General features: G+C 35.9%; 1 protein-coding gene across 2 annotated transcripts in view; it reads left to right on the top strand.

Moving 5' to 3' along the window:
* The window catches only part of MYCBP2 (MYC binding protein 2), a 301,197-nt gene that overhangs the window by 243,569 nt on the left and 41,259 nt on the right, over window positions 1-16,369 (top strand). For both annotated transcript variants that reach the window (XM_069066842.1, XM_069066841.1), the window contains 7 exons: window positions 678-845; window positions 3,678-3,835; window positions 4,506-4,705; window positions 7,611-7,760; window positions 10,454-10,614; window positions 13,924-14,080; window positions 14,889-15,113. In XM_069066842.1, the coding sequence (XP_068922943.1) occupies window positions 678-845; window positions 3,678-3,835; window positions 4,506-4,705; window positions 7,611-7,760; window positions 10,454-10,614; window positions 13,924-14,080; window positions 14,889-15,113 (1,219 nt within the window). The remainder of the gene's footprint in view (window positions 1-677; window positions 846-3,677; window positions 3,836-4,505; window positions 4,706-7,610; window positions 7,761-10,453; window positions 10,615-13,923; window positions 14,081-14,888; window positions 15,114-16,369) is intronic.

The following is a 16,369-nucleotide window of genomic DNA, read 5'->3' as shown; positions in this document are numbered from 1 at the left end:
TAGCAGATCTTTTGTGGTGGCAAAAAACTGGAAATTGAGGGGATGGCCCATCAATTAGGAAATGATTAAACAAGCTGTATGTGAATGTAATAGAATACTGTTGTGCAATACGAAATGAAGAGCAGGCAGATTTCAGAAAAACCTGGACAAATTTGTATGAACTGATACAAAGTGAAATGAGCAGAACCAGGAAATCATTGTACATCGTCAAGGCAATATTATGTGATGATCAGCTATGAATGTTTTGGCTATTCTTGGCAATACAGTGATCTAAGACAACTCTGAAGGACTTATGATGAAAAATGCAATCCATCCCCAGAGAAAGCATTGGAGTCTGAATACAGACCAAAACACAATATTTTACTTTTCTTTGTGTTTTTTTTTTCCTTTTGGTCTTTTTCTTTCACAACTGTGACTAATATGGAAATGTGTTACACAAATGCATATATGTAACCTATATCTAAATTCTTACTGTTTTAGGAAGAGGGTAGGGGAGAAGAGGTAGAAAGGGAGAAAAATTTAGAATTCAAAATTTTGTAAAAATGAATGTTAAAATTGTCTCTGCATATAATTGGAAAAAATAAAATACTATTAAAAATAAAAAACAAAAAAAATTAGAGAGATCTAGGTAATTGTTATAATATCCTCTTTAAATTATCACCTATAATCTAATCCAGGCATCATCATGAAAACTTTGTGGGATATCAGGATGACAACCTCTTCCAAGATGAAATGAGGTATCTGCGTTCAACATCTGTACCAGCACCATACATATCAGTAACTCCTGATGCAAGCCCTAATGTGTTTGAGGAACCAGAGAGTAATATGAAATCCATGCCACCAAGGTATTTCAGTTCTATTCTTTGTTAAAATTCAAGCCCTGTGATATGTATATTAGAATTTGGTGGGGAAATAGGGCACTGAACTAGAAAGGAAACTGCAGAGATTGTCCTAGATTGCAGAGACTTTATGGTTCCTAAAAAAGAACCATAAAAATCATCAAAAAATTAATGTCATCAAAAGCTTAAAAAAATCAGTTGTTACTATGAAAAATATTAAAGAGTATTTAACAACTCCTACTATGGGAGAGTAGAAAAGGAAAATATCATTGTGGACTGTTACAGCATTTTAGAAATGTAAGAAACTATGTAATCATTTAGGAAAAGTCTTTTCTACACTGAACTCTCATTCGAAATAGGTACTTCTTCCTCTCCTCTTACTTTCTTCTAAGCCTTCTCCAAGTGTTTTTTCTGATCTTATCATTTCCTTGAAACTGTACCCTTCAGAGTTACTTACTAATCCTCTCTTAAAATTGTCAGATCTAATGGTCTTTTCTCAAACCTTATTATTGTCCTCTCTTCAATATTTGATGCTTTTGATTACTTTCTCCGCTTTGATTTCTTCTTTCTTGGGTTTTGTTGGTGCTGCTCTCTCTTGGTTCTCTTCATCCCTATCTGGCCATTCTAGTGTACTTCACATCTTGGTTCTGAGGCCTAGTGTCTTCACTTTCCTCTCTATACTAGCTCATTTGCTGATCTCACCAGCTACCATAGGTTCAGGTATCTCTCTGCTGATGATTCTCAGATCTACATATCCAACCCTGAATTCCATTTCTATATGACCAGCTACCTATAGGATATTTGGAATTGGAGGTCCCATAGGTATCTCATAGTCAACATATCCAAAACAGTATCTCCCCTTCCCCTCTCCCCCCAATTCTTCCTTATACCTCTAAACTTCCCTACTATTGTGGAAGCCAATATTGTCATCCTGGTCATCCAGGTTCACAATTTCAGTGCCATCCTCGACTCATCATTCTCATTCATCCCATATGTCCATTAGTTGCCAGATCTTATCCTTTCTCCCTCTGTAATATCTCTCACCTCTGATTCATTCGCTTTACCAATCTAAATCAGGTCCTCATAACTTTGTATGGACTTTCAGTTATCCTTGCCTCAAGCCTCTTTGCACACTACTCCATCCTCCACAAGTAGCAAGTGTTTTCCCTCAAGTGCAGACAGATCTGACCATGTCACACCCCACTTCCCATTTCCATAAGCTCCCTATTACCTCTGGTATCAAATATAAAATCCTTTTGGCATCTAAAGCTCTTCTCAGCCTGACTCCTTCCTAAAGCCTCATTCTTCTTACATTCTGCTGTCCTGCATGTATAGTCTGGCCATAACAGCTTTCTCACTCCTCTTTGCACATGATGCTTCATCTCCCTTTGCTGTGTCTTTGCAGTGACTATTTTCCTTTCTTACCTCTGCCTCCAAGGATCCTGACTTCCTATATGACTGTTCACATCACACCTTCTACAGGAAGTATTTTTCTCCAGCAACTAGTGCCTTGCCTTGTAAAGTTACCTTCCATCAACTCTGCATTGATATTGTATATACCTTCTGCAACATTTTGTCTCTTCCATTAGAGTGTGAGCTCTTTTAGGGAAAGTAGCATATTTGCTTTTCCTTTGTATTGGTAACATTTAATACAAAAGCACATGGTACTAAGCACTTAATAAATCCTTGCTGATTGATTGGTTTATAGACAAACCACATACAAAAGGACTTTATATACACTTCCCTATCCCTCAGACAAGGCAGTCAGGACAGACTACATTATTATACTCCCCACATAAAAATATGTACAATAAATGACTCTTTGAACAAGTATATAAGTATAGAATTTGTTTTTGTACGAAAGGATAGGTACTTAGACAATAATGAACCCAGAGAATTGCATTTTTTCAAATTAATTAGGCAAGATCAGATGAATAAGTGAGATATTAAAAATTGTTAGAATGGACTAGAAGGGGAAAAATAATCTTGGTAAGTTGGAATAGGGAGCATCCCGGTTCCACAGTGCAATGTGGAAGAGGATTTCAAGATAGAAGGAAGAATATTAAAGGAATAATGAACAAATGTGCCTTAGACTTTTCCTTCCCCAGTTTTCCTGTCTTTATACAATATTTTAATGGTGGGGATTCCACATATTCTAGCCTTGAACAAAAAGGTAGAAAAATTCTAAGTTTACTGTAGATTGAATCCAGAATCCACTGAATCTGTCTCATCTAACACAAAATGCAAGAATAAAATAGGACTAAAGCTCGTTATCAGTCTTGTTATGACAAAAGAGTTCATATCTTCTCATTGTTTAGTATACAGATTTGTAATATACAGCAAAAATGTTGTAAAATGCTATCCCCTAAAGTAAAAAAAGCTTAAGCAAAGACAGAAAAAAAAAATGTTTTAAAATTTTGTTTTCAGCTTTATTGGGCATTTGTATGTGTATGGCCAGTTTATTTCTATAATCAATTTTCTACTAATCCTTGAAATAAAAATTCCTTAATTTTCATGACCACATCTACACTCTTTTGAAAAGACATTGGTAAATTTTTGATGCCTCCTATTTCTCCTTTTACAGAAAAAAATAAAGAACTTCTGTATTTGAATTTGTGAACAAATAAAAGAAAAAATGGAAGCTATAAAAAGAGGGGATCGGGGAAAACTGAAATAAACTAATATTGTTAGTTTTTGAAAACTTATTTCTGGGGCTAAAAGTAGTAGTCTTTTTTTTTCCTGTGGTGAATGTAATTACATATTTGTCCTCAATATTATAATAAATACACATGGGCTACATTAATGGTGATTTTGTGTCTTTCCTTGTCTTGTCTGCAGTTTAGAGACTAGTCCCATAACAGATACTGATTTGGCAAAACGAACTGTCTTCCAAAGATCATACTCAGTTGTTGCCTCAGAATATGACAAACAGCATTCCATTTTGCCTGCACGTGTTAAGGCCATTCCTAGAAGAAGAGTTAACAGTGGAGATACTGGTAAGGGCAAAGGTCAGAAGTATACCCTTCCCCAGTATGAAGTAGATATTTCCCTGATCCATTAAGAACAAAGGATTTTGTGTCCAGTTATTAAAACTCCAAGAAGATAATGCCTCCACATCCCATTCTTGATGATTTCTTTTATTTAGTGATTTTATTTTTGTTACTCTATTCAGGTTTCAATTTTGACCAGTAATAATTATAAATTAATAATAGCTAACATGTATATCACACTTTCTATTAATATTTTAATGTAAAAATGCAAATTTATAGTTTTATTTTAGCATGCCATAGTTTATAATGAGGAGTAGCTTCTTATAGTATGTGCTACTGAATTCTACTAACCAGAACTTTTATTCATTGTGATCAAAGCATCAAAATTATTCTTCAACTAACTCAACAGACACATCTGTTTTGCTTCTAAAGAATCAAGAAAAAAAGTTCTCCTCAAGAAAGTTTTCCAATATTGATCCTGCTATTCTTTACAAACCAAAGAATGGATAGCTCTGAAATAGATTCTCTTATTTAACAATTAGCATCCCCATAAAATTTCTAATTCCTTAATGTTGCCATTCCTAGACTGTTGAATATTAATATTACAGATTGTGCCTGTAAAAAAACAACTATTCTGATGTTTCAAACTAATACTTTGCTTTTTTTTTTTTAATAGAAGTTGGCTCCTCTCTCTTAAGACATCCTTCTCCTGAGCTTTCTCGACTAATTTCAGCCCATAGTTCTCTTTCCAAAGGAGAAAGAAATTTTCAGTGGCCAGTTTTAGCTTTTGTTATACAGCATCATGATCTGGAAGGTCTTGAAATAGCAATGAAACAGGCCTTACGGAAATCTGCTTGCCGAGTTTTTGCTATGGAGGTATGAGCATATTAGTGTAATTATTAGATCTCTGGGTATTTCAGTTTGATGAAAATGCTTTTTTTTAAATTAAATAGAAATTGTTACATTTAAATGGGTTAGGAGACATTTATACAAAGGAAAATGGCAGCATAAAGTTACAAGAAGATATAACAAATTCATTAAGTGTTTTTATTAAGGGGTTACTATATGTGAGGCATCCTATGAGCCTAGAAATAGATATAAAGGTAGGAATGACTCCAACCGTGCTCAAGGAGCTTACAACCTAATGGGGATAAAAGATAAGCATCCAATTAAGGATGATTTAGAATTTAAGAGAAGTACAATGGAAGTCCAGGCAAAGGGCTGAGTAATATTTGAGGAATAAGAGATTGATGTCACCTGAGAGGGAAAGGATAGGGAACCTTTCTGCAGCAAGTAGTATCCAAGTTGGGTTTGTATCATAAATAACTTTCACAAGGCAAAGGTATAGAATGGGTAGAGAATTTGTCTCAGCATTAGGAACTGTTCACAAAGGCCTTGAGATGGAAAAGAACCCACTGAAAATTGAGAGTGGTACACTTTTGTGAGAAAACACAGAGAAATTTAAGGGAGTAGTATGAGACATGTCTGGTGGAGGACCTTGAATGCTAGCATTGAGGTTTTATTCGTTGTATTGTGGGCAGTGGGAAACCACTAAAGGTTTTGGTGAAGAGGTGAACGTATTTATTGTTGTACTTTAGTTAGATTTCTTGGGCGACATTGAGAACGGATCACAGAGAGGATAAACTAGAAGCAGAAAAAACAGTGATCTTAGTAGTCAAGGCAAGATGAGATAAGGCCCTGAACAAAGGTGGATATAGCAGGAGTGGAGAGGAGAAGGCAGATGTAAGATATTGAGAAGATTGAGTTGGCAGGTTTTGGCAGCTAATTGAATATATGGGATGAGGGAAAGGAAAAAAATAAAAATAATGCCAAGATTAAGTTCCTTTTTATGACCTTACAGAGTCTTGAATAGCATAAAAAAGAAGCCAGATTTATCCACATAATTCATTAAGCCTTCCTTTTTTTCCCCTCCCCTCATAGCTTTTAGCTGAGGGAACAGATTTGCTCCTCATACATAATTAGTAAACTACATCCCACTTTTTTCCTGTCTCTATGAATTTTTTATCATAGATTGAGACCTAAAAGAATCTTTCTTATCAAGCCCCCATTTTTATAGCTGAGGAAACTAAGGTCCAGAGAGGTTAAATGACTTGTCCAAGGTTACACAGATTCTAAGAAAGTCTTTTTTTCACTGAGTAATGCTATCCTTTGTTATCCTCTCATCAAATTTCACTCAATCCAAGATATCCCTTTTCAGTCGTTTATTGTAATTTGTATAGCCTAACATATTCTCAGTCCAAACTTCAAATTGTGGGATGGAGGAAGTTTTCTGTTATCCTAGTAAATACCCCACTGTTACTGCAGGTGATTGCCTCATTCCCAGATTATCTTAACCTGCATTCTGCTGATTCTGCATCATTTGAGTCTGTCTAGTGTTCTCTCCCCTATAATACCTTGCATTGTAGATTGAAAGGGAAGAGTATGGTGAGGAAGTAGAAGAAATGAGTGTGAACTACTCTTTCTAAAAGTTTGGCAATGAAAGGGAAAGAGAGAGATGCTTACTTTATAGGGAAACAGCTTTAAATTTAATAAATTTAGAGCTAGAAGAAACCTCAATGTTATCCAGACCAGCCAGTCATTTTACAGATGAGAAAACTGAGGCTCAGAGAGGTTAAAGGGATCTATCCAAGACCAGACAGGCTACAGAAGTAGAATTTAAACTCCAAATCCATCTCACCTTCTAACCCATCATGCTGTCCTCTGTATGTTGACTCAGTTTATCTGAGTCACTAACTTAAAATTTAAGCACACTGAAGTAATTTACTAATAGTTACTGTATTACCTTATTCAGAGGCTCCTTAAGTCAACCTAAGTATCATTTCGGTTAACATAATTACAATTCCATGGGATCAGAAATGATAGTTCATGTTTTGATTCTCCTCTAATAATCTGCAATTAATTATTATTAATTGGGGCGGCCAGGTAGCACAGCGAGTAAGAGGCACCGGCTCCAGTGTTGAGAAGACCTGGAGATCGAATCCCGGGCTCAGACACTTAGCACCCACCCAGAAACACCTGGCCATGTAACCTTGAGCAAGTTACTTAACCCCAATTGCTTAGGGGCGGCCAGGTGGCTCAGCGAGTAAGAGCACCGGCTCCAGTGTTGGGACGACCTGGATCAAATCCCGGGCTCAGACACTCAGCACCACACCCAGAAATAACTGGCTGTGTAACCTTGAGCAAGTTACTTAACCCCAATTGCTTTAAAAAAAAAATTATTATTAATTCCCTGTTTAGTTATCTACCTAAAGCTATGTAAATTGTCAGTATTTTAAGAGCAACATGCTTATCGCTTTGTGTCTCCTGTTACTTGTTTTCTAAATGGTTTCTCAACACTGGTGCAAGGAATTTTTTTTTTTAAATAGCAAGAGAATTTAATTTGTTCAGCATTTGAAAGTCATTTCTTATGGTAATGTTGAAAGCTAATTGACAAGAGCTATATTCATGACCTAGTGTTTGGAATAACTATCCAAAGAGGTAAAACATTAAATAATGTGGCGAAATATTTTATTGTTTTAGTAGGAGATTATTATTTCCCTCAATTTTATAAAGAAGTTGAGAGTGAAATTAATACGGCTTAAAGCAAAGTCTGCTTCTAAGAAAACATTTGACCAAAATTCTTTCTCTTTCCCCAAGCTATTTACTGAGAATGTGGATACACATTAACTATGCTTAAGAAAAGACTTATATTTCTTTTTCATGTGTCCTATATCTGTTACTATTTAATTTACTTTATAAAAATTTTACCTCACTTATTTAGGCTTTCAATTGGCTTCTGTGTAATGTCATCCAAACAACTTCTCTCCATGATATTCTCTGGCATTTTGTGGCTTCACTGACTCCTGCTCCAGTGGAACCAGAAGAAGAAGATGATGAAGAAAATAAAACAAACAAGGAAAATGCAGAACAAGTATGTATGAAAATTGTTTTAGTGCCTATATTTTGCTAGGACAGAAAAAAATTATTAATGCAATGATTGAATTGAATCCTTCATTCTCATAACTAAATGGTAAGAAAAATATTTTCCATGCATTTTGCAGTTTTTGCTGCTGACTCCTCACTTACAATGGGTTAATTCCTAGAAAAGATATAATAAAAATTAAATCTGATTTTATCATGAAGACAATATTCTAAAAGTTAATGCTTCTGGAAAAGAGCATGGTAACCAACTACTTGTAGGAATGATTACAGATATCATAAACAGTCAATTGACTCACATATCCTCTATGTTCTACCAAGTGAAATTTTCTTTTTTTTTTTTTAAAGCAATTGGGGTTAAGTAACTTGCTCAAGATTACATGAACAGTTATTTCTGGGTGTGGTGCTAAGTATCTTGAGCCCGGATTCGATCCCAGGTCATCCCAACTCTGGGGCTGGTGCTCTTATCACTGTACTACCTGGCCGCTCCACAAGTGATATTTTCTAATGGGTAGATAATTCAAATTAAGAGAAGTACAATGGAAGTCCAGGCAAAGGCTGAGTAATATTTGAGGAATAAGAGATTGATGTCACCTGAGAGGGAAAGGATAGGGAACCTATCACCAGTCACATAATTAAGCTTAATGGGTTACAGTATCTTTTGTATTATAGAAAGCTTTTGTCTTCTTCTTAATTCCAACCTTATTTTTACTACAACAAATCAAGTGGTGAAGGAATGTTTTCACCAGGGTCATGGAATTCAAAAGTTGATATTTAACAGATTCTACAAAGTCACTAAAGGGAGACTTAGGGCTTCTTTATTACTCTTTGAGAAACAGAGCTATCTGTTTTTCTAGCTTCCCTTTCTCATTTTAAATTTTCATGAAGCAAGCGTAGACAAATGTTGATATTTAAAAACTAACATCTTGAATTTCAGTCTTATCAGTACTACAACTTTACTATGTAATTCAGTTCACTTTTTTAAAAATTGTATTGCTTCTCTAATAGGGACATTGTTCTAAATGCTGCAGATGCATAGTTTGAAAGTGATAGAAATAAGAGGATCCCCTTCAGGGCACCCTGCTTGAGGTACATTAGAATTGAAGGGTGAACTAGCAAGGAAAACGCCCAGAGAAGCCCAAAGAGGAGAGTGAGGATTCAGGAGAAAGCAGGACTGGTCAGCAGTGTCATATCCTACAGAAAAGACAAGGAAGATGAGGACTGAGGAAAGGCTATCAAATTAACAATGAAGAAATCATTTTCAGTATATTAGTGAGGTGAGGTCAGAAGCCACATTGCCAAGGATTTACAAACATGTGAGCGTCTGGTGAGGCAGTAGAGGCTTCTAGGAATTTGTCAGTGGAAGAAACCTGAGCAGGTTGGTAAGGAAGAAGCTGAGAAGAGCTTGAATATGAAAGAAAGAGAGGGAATGATTGATGAGAAGAGCTAGAACATAATAGGAGATCTTCCTGCTTGAAGAAGAGAAGGGCCACAGTATCCTCTTGTACTAAAACAAAAGAGGGGAGGATAGGTGAAGATGTACCAATGTTATAGTAAAAAAGGGAGATTGTCTCAATCTTCTCTTTAAACTAGGAGGCAAGATCACTAGCTGAGGGAGTGCACTAGGGGTGAGGTAGAGTACTTGAGAAGTGAGGTCTAGAAGAACTACTGTGGGAAGACTGAGAAGATCAAAAGATTGCCAGGATGCATATAGTGGGGGGAGAGAGTTACCCAAAGCCCATGATTCACAAAGCACAGAAATCAAGACCAAGGGCATCGAATTCAAAGAACTTGCCCATGGTCGCATAGCTCATAGATGCTGAGGCCCAGGTTCTCCTGGCTCCAAGTACTTTATTCTTCCTAGCATGGTATGAACTTCAGAGGAGATGTCACTGAGTAATGGTGGTAAAGGAGAACAAGAGATGTGTTGTTGACTCTTCCTGACCCTGTAAATGAGAAGAGAAGAGAGGGTGGCAAGGGAAATGCGAAGGAAGGAAGAAATTCGTGTTTCAGTAATTTCTGGAAAGAGATACTGAGTGAAACCACCACATCCAGGATAAAGGAGAGTTTGCTAGCAATAGAGCTAAAGTTGCTGAGGACACAATGGAATGGATGGGCAATGGGAAGTTGGGCCTGGGGCGGAGGAATGAGCTGAGTCGATATATGGTAATATAGTAGATATCTAGATAGGTCAGTAGATAAGTAACTGTAGTAACTCTCTTGTTTCTTTTTCATCTGCCCATTTTATAGCAGTAAAAATTTCTAGAAAACTTCAAAAGGACTGGATAATTACTTCAAGAGCAGAGGGGTATAGCTACATGTATCTGAGTTTTGTTTATATAATATACATGATGTAACATATCTGAGTCTTGTTTATATAATATACATGATATAACAAACACATGAATTTACCAAATTGACAAAATTGAAATTATAAGAGAAATTATATATGTTCAGATCTAGAAAGACATTTAGAAAAATTATGTATTTACTTAGGTCTTGGTTACTGTTTTTCCCTCCTAAGCTAGAAAACTTAGATATTTTCATTAGATTACCAAGTGCAGATTTTTTTAAATGCATTTCCTTTTGTAAAGTTGTCTATAGATTGTAGATTGTTTTTATTTTTAAAGTTTCTTATGCTAAAAACATTAATTCATCACTTTTTAATTTTAATGTCTATCTCAGGAGAAAGACACAAGAGTGTGTGAACATCCACTTTCAGACATAGTGATTGCAGGTGAAGCTGCCCATCCTTTGCCACACACATTCCACCGCTTGCTTCAGACAATCTCAGACCTTATGATGTCTCTCCCCAGTGGCAGTTCATTGCAGCAAATGGCACTCAGGTATTCTGACATCTAACTTTTCAACTACTTTGAAGAAAAGATTTTTGAAGGTTTTTAAAGTTTTAAAATGCTTATCAAGTTTCTGAAAAGTTTGTATGATCCAGATAGTCCCTGACATGCCTTTGAAAGGCTGCCCTAATCACTGGCCATAGAAACTTCCCTTTTCTACCTATTGCTCCTCTAGCCCTCCTCACAGGCTGGTTTTATCTTATACTTAAGAGCAGCATGGAGCAGGAGAAAGAGCTCTAGCACCTGGAGAGCTGAGTTCATTTCCTGCCTCTGATGCTTACTGCTTGTGTGACCTTTGCCAAGTCACTTAACCTTGGTTTCTTCATCTGTAAAGTGAAACGGTTGTGCTAGATGGCTACTGTGGTCCCTTACAATACTAGATTTGTAGTCTTTTGATTCCCTCCTCAACCCATCCCTGCCTCAGCTTTCCTGTTGAAATATCCAAAACAGCCTTCTTTCTGAAAAGAGAATAGCTGCAGAGTCTGGGTTTTTCCATGACATTTAAAAGACTCTTCAGTTTTCTTTGTACCACTGTCTCCTTCTCTCCTTCCTCCCCCAAATCTTCCATCATTACCTATGGGACCTTTGTCTTTCCCTACAGGGTCTGAGTGAATAAAAAGAATGTAAAAGAACAGCAGTCCTGTGATTAAGAGATGTAGAGGAATTGGGCAGGCCCCTTAAGAAAGGAGAAGACTTAGCTATATAGTGAGGAACTTAAAAAGGTGGGGCATAGCTCCATTTCATCAAATCAATAGGGGACGACTTTTCTGAGATTTCTTAAAACTTTGTAAATTTTTACCATCAATCTGTTTTCTTATTGCTAGTAAAAAAAACCCTCTTGGAAAACCTCAAATTTGTGCCAAAAGTGTAGCAGGTGGAGGGCATAGTGAATTCAAACAGAAGCAGCATGTGTTGGCAGTTAAGTTTGAGGGGTCTATAAGAAAATAGAGAGCAACAGGAAGTAGCATTGACCAAGTAATACCCAAGCACTTCTAGAGATGGCAATCCCTAGATGGAATGGGAATCCTCCACTCACATTCTCACTCCACTTCTACCTGAGATTACCAGACCTATGACAGTGACTTGGAGCAAGGGGCATCCCTGCTTTCACTGCCAGAACTACAGTGAAATGGGTATTCTTTTCCTGGCTTGTTAAATTCAAATGAAATACATACTCATTTTAAAGCATTATTTGTGTGTGAGGTTAGATTCTGTATTGTGTTATGGGCTTTTATGGGAAAATCTAAGAAGTCACCAAGTGACTCTATATAAAATTACTTTTAGGGGCAGGTAGGTGGTTTAGTGAATAAAGTACAAGCCCTGGAGTTGGGAGGCCCTGAGTTCAAATGCGGCCTCAGACACTTAACACTTACTAGCTGTGTACCTTGGGCAAGTCACTTACCCCCAATTGCCCTGCCCTCCCCCCTCCAAAAAGCAAAATATATATATATATATATACATATATATATATATTTTTTTTTTATGAGAGAGTGCATTCTGAATTATCAATTGCTAAGCTTAAAAACAAAAATTTGCTATAAATTTTTTCTCAGTTTGGCTGCTTTCATTTTAGATATTATTTTAAAATTATAATTCTGCTTATTATCAGACCAGGTATTAGTAGCTGGAATATTATAAAGCTATAAACATAAGCCCGTGGTGAATTTACAGAGAAGTGGAAGAATTTGGCTTTCATCATTTTCAAATAGTGCTGTGATAAGAGTAGCAAATGGAATATTTTATCTTCAATCCAAGCACAAATATTTATTGAGTCCTGCAGGTGATTGTGTTTACTTTATAGGTAGGATATATCAGAATATTTAGTTGGAGCAAGGGTAAAGGGAAATAATGAGAAAAACAGAAAGTACAGCTCCATTTAAAAATAGGGGAAATTGGACATATGGAATTTGAAACCATATAAAGCTCGTACTGAAATTCACTCCTTGACTACTGCTACCTATATTATCATTATCTCTCTAATCAGCTTGATGATACTCTTAATATTTAGAAAGATACAACAGTATTTAACCCCCAAACTCCTATGTGGGTGGACACCTCCTCAAGAAGCATTTCCTGATCCCCACAGTTATCATTGCTCTTTCACTCCTCAAGTTCATTATAGATATTATATAGATATAGATATTATAGCTATGTAGATATGGAGAGAGAGAGAGAGAGAAAAAGAGAGAGAGAGAGAGAGAAACAAAATAATACCTACCTTTAAGGAGCTTAAATTCTCCTGGAGGACATACAGCATATAAAGTGGTAAGTATAGACATAACAGCAGTCTCTTCCCCCCACCCCCCAAAACTGCCAGTGTGATATTCCTAAATTATCTCTGACCGTGTCATACCCCACCTTTTGAAGAAGCTTCTGTGGCTCTCTGTATTGCCTCTAAAATAAAATACCAATTTCTCTGATATTTAAAGGCCAAAATCTCTGACCCTATTTTTTCATATTGATTTGACATTAGTTCTTCTCTAGCCTGCTGTGTTTCAGTCAAATGGGCCCCTCACTGTTCTCAATGTACAGCATTGTCTCCTGCCCCCATACCTGGAAGGTAACACTTCATCCTTTAAAGTGCTTCCTCCAAACCATTCCTGACTCAGCTCATTACTTTGTATATATAAATATAGATGCATATGCATGCATGTATATGCATATGTATGTGAGTATGTATTATATTGACTTGTCTGTCACTTATTTCCCCTCAAAAGAATATAAATTTTTTAAGGGCAGGGACTGTTTTGTTTTTGTCTGTGTTTACTCATTGTTTAGCCTAGTGCCTTTAAATATAGTAAATGCCTAAATAATTTGTGATTGAATGAATGAACTGTAGGAATCAGGAAATGCTTCTTGAGGAGGTGGCTACCTACATGGTTTGGGGGTTAAATATTGTATCCTTTTAAATAGTAATAGTATCATCAAGTTGATTAGTTAGAGATACAAGCTCATGATAATAAGTGGAGCACTAGTTAAGGACTGATTTCAGTACAACCTTTATATGGCTTCAAATTCCATATGCCCAATTTCCTCTATTTTTAAATGGAGCTGTACTTTCTGTTTTTCTCATAATTTTCCTTTACCCTTGCTCCAACTAAATATTCTGATATATCCTCCTCGGTATCTATAAATAGTTATTTTTTTAGCCTTTTTCACTGTCGTTTGCTTATTTAGAACTTTAAATTTTGTTTTATTTTAACATATTGCGTAAATATATTTACAAGACTTTTTCAAGATTTTCTTGGCACTGTAATAGCTGTCATAAAGAATAAGCTGATTTTGTTTGTATTCTTTTAGATGCTGGAGTCTCAAATTCAAGCAATCAGACCATCAGTTCCTCCATCAGAGCAATGTTTTTCATCATATTAACAATATTCTTTCTAAATCAGATGATGGAGATAGTGAAGAAAGTTTTAGCATCAGTATCCAATCTGGCTTTGAAGCTATGAGTCAGGTAGGTCTCTAAATTTTCACAATTTTTAAGGAACTACCACTGTGCATAAGCATAGTGTAGTAGGACTGTTAGACCTGTGGTGAGAAGTCCTGGGCTCAGAACTCCAGCTCTGCCCAACAGTAGCTATGTGCCTTTGGATGAGAATGAGTTGGATGGGATCAGGAAAGGCTTCCTCTGAGAGGCTACAGTGACTGAAGGGAGAAGAGATGTACTCAACCACTCTAGAATGAGTCACTCTCTAGAGATACACATACATATACACACAGATTGTGACATGATGACGTATATATCATAGAAAAACTGTATGTATGTATCCATGTGTGTATATATATGTATCCATATGTATATATACATATATACGCATGTGAATGTAAGTTATATTTTTGCTAATTGCCTCATAGGGATTTTGTAATGATCCAATGATATAATTAACATTATATCTGTAACTCTTAGATGCAGTACAAATGTAAGACATTAATTTGGAAGAAAAAAGGTCCCTTTCACTCTCTAAAACTATCCACTCTTTCTCTTTGACTTTCAAAGGAAGCTGTTAGTAAAGTTATTGACCTTTTTCTAAACCTTTAAGCTTAAATAAAAGAAGAATTAAAGCTTGTAATTCTTTATTCCTAGGTGTGAAAGATTTTCTTGTTCATCATAATGTCTTTCAAAAGTGTAGTTAACCAGAACTGATAGTGGACAATTTGATTCCAGCTTAATCATTTTTTTTCCTCTTATTAGAAGTCTTTATGTTATCCTTTTGGGAGACTTCATTCTGAATATTCTAATTGTTTATTTTTCTTTCTTATAGGAATCATGCATAGTAATATGTTTAAAAGACCTAACAAGCATTGTTGACATAAAAACATCAAGCAGACCTGCCATGATTGGCAGTTTGACAGATGGATCAACCGAAACTTTTTGGGAGTCAGGAGATGAGGACAAAAACAAAACTAAGAATATCACAATCAATTGTGTAAAAGGAATCAATGCTCGTTATGTTTCTGTTCATGTAGACAATTCAAGAGACCTTGGGGTAAAAAACAGAACTGTTTTTTTTTCTGAATATTGTATTTACTTTTTATATATGTGAAAATCTTAGATGGAAACTTCTCTGTTTAAGTAAAAGTGATATTATATAGGAAAACTTATTTCTTAAAGGTTAGAAAAAATTCACTTTACTAGGAAGTCTTAGATTAATAGTTCTGAGTAGTAAAAATAATGTCACCTGGGACTGTCATCCTAGGAAAAAGGCTCACTTCTTATGGAATGGGGTCAGTATTGATGTATAGTATAAACACAAGTCATCTTTGTGTGGTTTAGCATAGTCAGTAATCAGCCAGTTCTTACTGAATATCTCACAAGTTTTATTGTAATTATGAAAAAGTATAAGATTTAAAATAGAGGGAAGAATACGTTGGAAAATAGAGGTAATAAAAATTAAGATAAATAAACACTAATTTTTAAAAGGATATGATAATATTCCCTTCTCTTAAGGAACTTTAAAATATATTCACTAGATCAAACCAATAAAGATATCATCTAACTAACAATACTAAAAGGACATGTAAAATACATATGATTAATTACAATTCAGTGGTACAGGATTTTCAGGAAAGTTATTCCCCAAGGGATGTTCAGGAAAGGATTGGTGGAATAGGTAGGCTTAAGTAGAGTCAGGACTTGAAGGGTTGGTAGAATTTAAATAGACAAATAAGAGCAAGGAGAGCATTCTCATTAGGCAGACATTATGAGTAATTTCATAAAGTCTGTAAGGAACAATGAGTAGAAAAGTTTGGTTGTATGGAAATATTTGATAAGACTGGGAAGATAAGGTTCAGGCTAGATTATGGAGGACCTTAAATCCAAAGCTAAATAGCTGATACTTGTTCTGTACCTTGGTATAATTAAGTTTTTTTGCATAAGAATGACATTTTCAAAGTGATATTCGAGGAATATCCATCCAGCAGTGGTGTGCATAATATATTTGGAACATAGAGAGACTGGGCAACAGGAAATGAGTGAAGAGGCTTTTTTTTTTTTGCTTTTTTGGAGGGCATTTGGGGTTAAGTGACTTGCCCAGGGTCACATGGCTAGTTTGTGTGTGTGTTAAGTGTCTGAGGTCGTATTTGAACTCAGGTCCTCCTGACTTCAGGGCCGGTGCTCTATTCACTGCACCACCTAGCCGCCCCTGAAGAGGCTTTTGAGATCATCGAAGCATGAGGTCATAAAAGCAGTAGAAATGGAAAGAAAGGAAGAGATGGGGAAAAAAAAAAAAGGAAATGAAAACCA

Source organism: Petaurus breviceps, unplaced genomic scaffold (assembly GCF_028583685.1).
Source record: "Petaurus breviceps papuanus isolate PSGF00001 unplaced genomic scaffold, PetGlider_PUasm1.0 90730, whole genome shotgun sequence".
Taxonomy (NCBI): domain Eukaryota; kingdom Metazoa; phylum Chordata; class Mammalia; order Diprotodontia; family Petauridae; genus Petaurus; species Petaurus breviceps.
The sequence above is the reverse complement of the archived record's forward strand: the minus strand, read 5'-3'. Positions and strand labels throughout refer to the sequence as shown.